This window comes from Echiichthys vipera (genome assembly GCF_963691815.1).
Source record: "Echiichthys vipera genome assembly, chromosome: 15".
NCBI classification, from domain to species: Eukaryota; Metazoa; Chordata; class Actinopteri; order Perciformes; family Trachinidae; genus Echiichthys; species Echiichthys vipera.
The window spans coordinates 11,134,007-11,142,889 of NC_139840.1; the positions used below are offsets into that span (position 1 = coordinate 11,134,007).

General features: G+C 37.4%; 2 protein-coding genes across 2 annotated transcripts; both read right to left on the reverse strand.

Moving 5' to 3' along the window:
- Positions 1–2,211: 2,211 nt before the first annotated feature.
- On the reverse strand, positions 2,212–4,669 carry LOC310957467 (protein THEM6-like). The gene is made up of 3 exons (XM_083928040.1): positions 4,628–4,669; positions 3,072–3,576; positions 2,212–2,328 (listed from the first exon to the last, which is right to left on the reverse strand). The coding sequence occupies exons 2-3, from the start codon at positions 3,570–3,572 to the stop codon at positions 2,221–2,223; spliced, it is 609 nt and encodes a 202-aa protein (XP_083784166.1). The 5' UTR covers positions 3,573–3,576; positions 4,628–4,669; the 3' UTR covers positions 2,212–2,220.
- Positions 4,670–5,801: 1,132 nt separating this feature from the next.
- On the reverse strand, positions 5,802–8,135 carry LOC310957466 (protein THEM6-like). Its single transcript, XM_083928039.1, has 3 exons — positions 8,078–8,135; positions 6,246–6,751; positions 5,802–6,160 (listed from the first exon to the last, which is right to left on the reverse strand). The coding sequence occupies exons 2-3, from the start codon at positions 6,747–6,749 to the stop codon at positions 6,053–6,055; spliced, it is 612 nt and encodes a 203-aa protein (XP_083784165.1). The 5' UTR covers positions 6,750–6,751; positions 8,078–8,135; the 3' UTR covers positions 5,802–6,052.
- Positions 8,136–8,883: the final 748 nt, after the last annotated feature.

Here is an 8,883-nt window from a genome sequence, read left to right on the forward strand (position 1 = left end):
CCATTTCAGAGTGTTTTATTACAGAAGATATCGTTATTACTGATGTATTAGCATAATAGCAGTTACACAAAGAGCAGAATCTTCATGCAACTGGTCAAGATTGAACAAATATTAACTACTGTTTATAGTGTTTGGTAGTTTAATTTATCATTGTGAAAAGTAAATAGTTTTCAAACACTTTTGAAAGCTGCAGTAAAGTAAAATAGTTACTATACTATACTAGAAACTAAAGCTGCAAAATAAATGTAGTGGATTACAAATACACCTAAGATGCATGAAATACTGCAGTGAGGTTCATGTACAGCAACAGTGGAAATGCAGTATGTGAGTCCAAATACTTTCCAGCAGTGTGTAGGCTATACAAATCAATGATAAATGCAGTAACTTAAAGAAATGAATACTACAATATTAACCTTTTTTTACTGTACAGGCTTTCAATACCAGATTTGAAATTGCATACAATGCCAAATATAAAACCAAAGTGTAGTTGTTTTTTTAAAGATTTGTGGAGATGTCGCTTTTAGTTTGAAGTGTTGTTTCAGCAAATGGTTCTTAACAGAGATATACTGTATGTTGTGCAGTAAAGATTATATTATTCTGATCTGTAAGGCAGTGAAGTAAACGTACAATATACAATAGTAGGAAATGTAAAGTGAAAGTAAAGAACCTCAAACTTAAAGTTAATTATCTTACTTGAACACATGTACACTTCCCCCTCTGCCTGAAGCCATGTACATGACAGGTCCAGTTTGGCCAACTTTGAACAAATTCTTCAACACAGAAGTCTCAAACTTACACACAAACCTGTTTGTTTTACAATCACCTAGAAATACTTGTAGAGAGTTAACATCTGCTTCATTTGTTGAGTTCCTCAAGCACATTCTTTACATACCGACTGTTCTGGTCAAAAACACATATTCAGTGGTATTATCGAGCTGTACATACTTAGTGGGAAACAAATAGTGGTCTTCAATATAGTATACATTAGTAGCTCAAGTTAATGCTGAATAGGCAAGCCCAGTCACAGAAACAAGTTTCCAATGTATTTTTTATTTTAAAATGCCTTTAAATAATTAACAAACACAATAAATATAGTTTGGTACATCAACCCATTTCAATAGATCATAAATAATATGTGGAAAATAAAAGGACAGTGAATAACTTCAAACTTAAATAAATCAAAAAGGATTTTCAGTGTATCAACCACATAAATAACGGGTTAGACATTCATCCTATAAAATTTAAATTTAGTTTTTTCTTCATACAGAACAATACATTACTTTGGTCACAAAATAAAGCTTTGATGCATTAAAGGGAAGGTTCCAGATTTCAAAAGGCCAAGCATCATCCTAATAATTTTTGAATTGTGCATTGCAGAATTTCAAAAGTTGCCAGCAACCTCCTATTGGCATTTGCTTATTATGCCTGTTAATTTGGATTTAAGCAGTTTCTCTTAAAATGAAACGCGATTCCAATCAAGAAGCCCACCCTTTAAATGCAAATATTATACAGTCTGTAAAAGAACAAGATTTAACTGAATAAAAGGATCTCTCAAAATCAAATATTCCCTTTCAGATTTCTAACTAGAACTCAGTGCGTCTACTCACTTGGGATACTTTGTGCAAAACGCTGAGGGGAAGATTAAAAACAATTGTCATGATGTCTATTCAAGTATTTCATCACACCTTTGCTTTTTTTATGTAAAGTTATAATTCTCTGAAATTATAACTGTAAACTACGGCTAGTCAAGAGAAACAGGCACAAAAAAATATCTTCTGTTTGTTTGAAAACATGCATTGATGTCAGTGGAGGATTAACTTTTGCTCTACATGCTTATGTAGCTGAAGCTAGAGGACTCTGCTAAAATGAATGAATGAAGAATGGAGATGTCTAGAGCCAGTCTATAAGCTACAGGATAAAGCAACATTCTCAGGTGACTTTATTCTGAGAGATATTGCAACGTGATCCCAAATGCATGAAGTGAACTTCAAAATGTGGAATACCTTACAGTTCAAGTTTTCATAAGTTCAGTACTTCTGTTCACATCATTCAAAATTACACAGCAGGAAAGACCGACCCGAAAACAGAGATAAATGGAATCTTGTAAGTCAACAAAAATTCTCTACGTTTATGTGCATGTATGTATACTGTATATGTGCGTGCTATGCAAATGATATGTGGGCCTACACTCATAATACATAGTGTCACAGTGTGGGGCCTTCACTTGTTCTTCTCTTCCAGTCCGCTCTCCGCTCTCAGAGCCTGGCTGCTGGCTGAGATAAAGCTGATCCAGTGTTTGAGGTCTTCAGGAAACTTGGGGCACTCGATCTGCGGGCAAACACAAAAAATTAGAATAAAGCCACCACCTTGAGCTGAATCTATAAGTCAAGTGACAGACAATTAATTGGCAACACGTTTGATATTTTTTTTGTTATTTTTAAAGTCTGGGTAAAGTAAATTCAGAGATTTTTTTTCAAAACACATTAAACATGTTGGACAATGATTGCTGTCAACATGTGAAAAGACTGGTTCATGTTATACTAAATTATGGCGCACTGAACACTTCATATTTTTTGGCTTTTTTGGATTTTTTTGGGCAGGCCTGAAATCATGACTGGCTGACACACTGGAGCCACAGAGCAGACCTTCAAACTCACAAGGGGTGGAAAGGTGACATGTTTGTAAATTTTCACACTGTTCAGATGACATATGCTTAGTGGACATGTTTCATTACTTTTTAGACCAAACAGTAGAGCTGAAATAATTAGTTGACAATCAACCAGTCAAATAGACGGAGAAATAAATGGTAACTAATTTGATTACAGCAAGCCAGTGAGATTTTGTTGTCTTATTCAAAATAAACAAAATATTTTTATGTTTTGAGTGTTGTTTTAGGAAAAAAAAACAACAATAAGTTATCACCACTTAAAAATATTGTAATGGGTTTTTCAGTATTTTTGACGAAATGATTAACTGAGACAGTGATCAGCAAATGAATCAATGCTGAAAATAATCGTCACTTGCTACTGAAGTCATGCCAATACTTTTCTCCATCCTCAGCTTCTCCTCACCTTTCTTTTGCAGACATACTCGATAATACTCTCCGGGCTGCAGTGCACCACATTCTGCCTGCAGAGCATGACTGCAGAGACAAAACCATCTTTCTTGGACACAAAGCGCTGCTCCACGTAAAATGCCTTCTCATCCCATCCCACTATTTTGGTCCGAATCTCAAAAGCCTCACGGAAGGCCAGGGAGCGCCGGTACCGGATGGTGGAGGCCCCTACCACCATCCTGGCCCCCAGTTTGCGTGAGGCCATGAATAGCCCATTTCTCATGTAATGGTGGAAGCGGGCGAAGTCACACTCCCTTAGATATCGGGAGTTGTTCATGTGGCCCATGTAGTCCAAATCATGGGGAAGGACCATGCCGTCAATACTTTGTTCAGCCAGCATGTCCCATATCCTGGGTTGGAACCACGCCTGGAAGAACACCTGGGCCCCCCGTAGGAAGTACCATACATCCAGACTGCAGAAGAGCAGCAGGAGGGCACCCAGCACCAGCAGCAACATCTCTCTGGAACAGTCAAAAAAGATAAGATAAACCTTTGTTGACCCCCCAGCAGGGACAATTTTGTCTTTGCAGCAACACAATGGCAGCAATATTAAAGATAATTAGAGAAAGTAACAGAAATAAATAATTAAAAAGGTACATAAAACTAAAATAACATTAGAATAAAAATAGAAAACAATACAAGAGCATTATCTACTTTTAAAAGCATAATAAAAACACGTCTTTTTAAAAAAAAAGGCTTTTACATAGGTTTAAAAATGTGAGTTAATGGGTAAGAACTGGTATTGTTGTTTCTATTATAACATACATTATTTTTTATTGCCTTGTTGTAGTCCCTGTTTTGTGCTATGCCCTGTGTTTTTATGTAATACCTTTTTATTTATGATCTTCTGAGTCTATGCCAGTCTTATGAAATGTGCTATATAAATAAACTTTACTTGACTTTAGAGACACATTTGCAATGTAAAGTGACATGGTTTGGGGCAGTATGGTATAATATAGTTAATTTATATATTATAATGCTAATTACGAGTTTATCAATACTCGTTTAAAGGCAAATTCTATACCCCATATAACAATAGCAGTCCCAAAGTTTATAACAACAATTTCCTTCATAATATATACATAAATACATCAATAAAAGGAGTTATTGTTTTCTAAATCTATATGCACAACACACTCACTATTTCATCAAAAGCTCCTTTGACCTCATCAATGTCAGTACAAATGTATAGAAAGAAAAACAAGAGGTTAGTACGTTAATCACTAGTTGGCTTACCATTATAGCTAAAAGAAAAAGATATACGGAAGCATCATATCCTCATAATTATCAACTTCAACCTTGAGAGCTCAGTTCAGATGAACGGGGCTGAACCTGCTGTGACAGCCAAATCTGTTAGCATAGCTGCTAGCTGCCTGCAGCTGGTGGCCTTGCAGAATAGAGACCACACTCTTGACGCATGAAGTCGCCACTTTTTTCATGTTCTCTCACTCTGGAAATTTAAACAATAATCCAAAATATTGTATAATTTGTTTTTAAGTGTGTAAAACTCACCGTGAATCCGAAAGAGAGTGTTACCATGGGATGCGATACGACTTCAGGAAACCGGTACATGAAGAGAATGAATGGACATGATTTCCGGGTGTGTGACGTCACGTAATTCTTCTTCTCCTTTTTTTTTTAGGGTTTAACGGCAGCTGGCATCCTCAGTGGCGCATTACTGCCACCTTCTGGAGTTAGTTAGTTTTTTATTTCATTGAAAAGATTCAATATAAACATTACTTTTCTTACATGTGCCATAGTTAAACACAATGCCCAAAATGTATTTCACATAAATCAAAATGTGCCACGACAGAAAAACATAAAAAAGGAATAAGAATGACAAAACAAAAACATATGGAGGTGCTAAACTAAAGGAGTAAACCTACTCCAGTATGATCTTATTATAACATCTCTTCTGTATTAATATTCCCTCCTGTTAGCCCGAATCTTATACTATCTTCCATCAGGTCTTTTCTCCCTTTCTTTCTATTCAATTCAAAGGGCTTTACTGTATTGCCATAAGTAATATGTAAAGTTAATATACCTTATATTATATTACGTACATGTATAGCCCTATTGCATGTTTTACATTGTAACAAGCATGTGTAGTTTTTAGTTCACAAAAAAAAACTCAGTTGGATGCTTCCCTATAATGTGAAGTTTGCCATTCAGATTATAAGGTCCTATTTTTTATCAACTCTTTTCTATTTCCTGCCCATATTCCTCAAGAAACCCACCATATTTTGAATGTAAATGTAGGCCATTGCCGTGTTATATACTGATTCTAGTGTTGCTGACTGTGGTGAAGTTAAGTCAGACATTCACTCCTGACAGAGCAGCGTCTTCAAACTCAGTTTCACCCAATATTGGCAGTAGACAGAGAGTTAGCCTTGCATTTAATTGCTAGGGGCAGAGATCACCAATGTATTACTGTTTAACACAAAACCAATGTTTTTGTTCAATAACTTCTAACTTACCATTTTTTTAAAGATTATACTAAAGCGGTCTCATGTAGCACTTATTTTCATTCATTTATTTATTTTACATGAATATTATAATAGAAAATAATGGTCATTTTTTCAATAACTGCCATGTAGATATGCACAGTAGTGCACCTATATGCATACCGAGGGAATAAAAGTGCATCAAAATGACTTTAAAATCAATTTGTTTTATTGCTGCCATAGTTGGTACACAAAGAAACACTTTATACAATCATATTGCTTTATTATTACTGAATTAGGGATCCATTTTCCGCCTCTCCGGACAATCTGTTGTGCTAGTACTTCCAGTGTTGTGAGTATTGGGATCCAAGTATAAGCTCATTTTCAGATGTGTAGGCACAAATGTAAATTGTAAACAGAAGACAAATGCTTTTTTTAATCCTGAGCTGGTAAATTAACTGTCAGCCAGTCTTAAAGCTGCCCGTGCAATGTCTTATTTGTTCTTCTCCTCTAGTCCACTCTCGGCTCTGAGGGCCTGGCTGCTGGCAGAGATGAAGTTGACCCAGTGCTGAAGGTCCTCTGGGAACTCTGGGCACTCCACCTGCAGTAAGCAAACAATAGTCTCAGTGTCCTCCAATTTACAAAGCTGTCAAATATGCATTAGTGTTTAATCATTCGTCCCTTACCTTTCGCTTACACAGGTGCTGCATGATCTTGTCTGGGCTGCTGCGTATGACACTCTGCTTGCAGTACATGAGGGCACACACCAACCCGTCTTTTGTCGACACAAATCTCTGCTCCAGGAAAAAAGCTTTGTCATCCCACGTGACGATGCGACTCCGCAGCTCGTACCCCTCACCTATATACAGGGCCCTGCGGTAACGGATGGTGGTGGCCCCCACTACCATCGAAGCTCCAAGGGCTCGCAGTGCTTTGAACACACCGTTGCGCATGTAGAGAGAGAAGCGGGCAAAGTCACACTCCCGCAGGTAACGAGCATTGTTCATGTGGCACATGTCTATGTCATGGGAAGTGACCCGGCTTGTTCGGATCTGCTCCGCCGTGACGTCCCAGATCGGAGGCTGGAACCAGGCCCGGAGGATCACAGCGGCTGCCCGGAGGAAGTACCACACATCAAGACTGCAGAAGAGAGCCAGCAAGGCAGCGAGCACCCACAGCACCCACCACATCTCTATGGAGAAAGGTTTAAAATGAAAGTCACTTAACAGCTCATACTCATCATATTGGCTACCTTTAATAAAAGACAATGACAAACTGAGCCTGAAACCTTAATATCTGCTTCTATTTTCACCCAGTTTGTAGTTGCTGCATGTTTTAGCTTTGTTTTAGCATGCTGATGTGTTGCTTTGACTGGCATACTGAGGGAAGATTCTCCAAGAAACAGGGATTTCTGTATGAAAAACCAAACTTGTCTCAGTAATCCTGCCTTAAGTAAGGGTTATAATACATAATATTGTGATTCTCAGTCGCAAAAATGGCAAACATCTACCTGGAACTTACTTGAAGAGGGTGATACTGAATTAGACCACAGTAACTGATGTTTATATTGGCCACTAACTATAAAGCAAATACTCCTCACTCTTTTTTATGCAGGCATGTGTATTTCATTTAATGATTATGACAGAAGTGAGAGCAAAGTGTAGTGTTTAACCCAAAACCTGAAGCACGTTGGTGTGATTTTGACATGAAACCAGTGGCACTTTCAGATGGGGTAATTCTTCCATTATACTACAGGCAACTGGTGTATTCAGATTCAACGTGACTGTTTAAAAACGGGTTCCCGCTTTTCAGGAATACCTGTGAACTAAACATGAGGGCAAACAGGTTCTGCAGGAAAGGTAGGACTGGTTCAACCTCTCGGTGCAGGATTAGTTCAGAATAAATCAAAATGAACCACAAGAGTTGCTGTTACCAAGGTATACTCGGAGGTTTATTGCTAATGTTGGCTGTGATTCTAATGGACTAAGGAATCAGTGCCATTACTTCTTTTTTCCCCGGTGCAGACAGATGTCCGTCCTCCACAGAGCTGGGTCTGTCTGACGTTCCTGCCTGTAACAGGGAAGGTTTTCGTTGCCACCGTACTCTACGGGGGAATTGTTGGGTCTTTGTTTATCATAGAGTGTGGTCTTTACCTAGTCTGTAAAGTGTCCTGAGATAACTTCTGCTATGATTTGGCACTATAAATAAAATTGAACTGAAGTGAATTTAAAAAAGCACACACATAAGACCAGTGTACTAATGATACACATTCAAACATAAATAAATAATGACAACAAGAGTCACAATAGGTCAAACGGACCAATCAGTGCTATAACTTCACAGCCAGTATTTACACGGAATTAGGACATTTAGCCAACAACGCTGACAGTTCTGCAGTAAAACGACCTGCTGACGAGACGTTGGTCCGCCTGTCGGGAGTTTCCAGTCTAACTAATACACGTCAGCAGATGAAGACAGTGAAGATACTTTGATTTAAGAAAAACACCACCGGACTCACCTGCTGCTGCCCGGTTCCGTCTGTTTCCACTTTGTTCTGCCGAGTAGACAAAACTCAAGCCAGCACTCTCAACGTGAGTAAGCGTAAAGTTTACGTACACGTTTAAAACACTTTCCGGCTACAACCTTCAAAATAAAAGCATAAACGACGCAGAATCAAAGCGTACACCGATATAAAAAATGAAAAGTAGGATTTATCTTCTAAAAAGCTATCTTTTAATGTCGTCTAATGGCCGTTTCTATGCGGCATGTAGGCCTGTAATGCACCCTATTGAATAAGAAATTTTATTTTGAAGGCACAATTGATCCACTTCTTGTCTTATGCCGTGCCCAACGCGTGACGTAGGGGCAGAATGTGATTTGTCCAAAATAATGGACGCAAGAGCTAATTTAGTGTTTATGTGTTCAATTGTTTTGGTCAGATATGGGATATTTTTTTAAGAAAGTGACTTTCTATGGCTCAAATATATTTATACGAAAAAGAGATTTTTTTATGACAAAAATGACATTGATTGTACCTGTATATTTTGAACCTATTTATTTTATATGGACATTTTAAATTCACAAATGTAAATGGGTTAAAAAGAAACCACAAATACAACAATTTAGAAAAGAATTTGGACATTATATCCAAACATTACATTGACTTAAAAATAGTATAGCAATGAAAACAATTGGAATTTGTAAAGCCTTACATTTTTTTCTTTAATGTTTTTATTTTTAATTTTGGTACCCCTTTGTATAACATTCTGTCTTGTTCTGTTCTTGTCTGGTGAAAACATGACGAAATAAATAATTTAAAATATG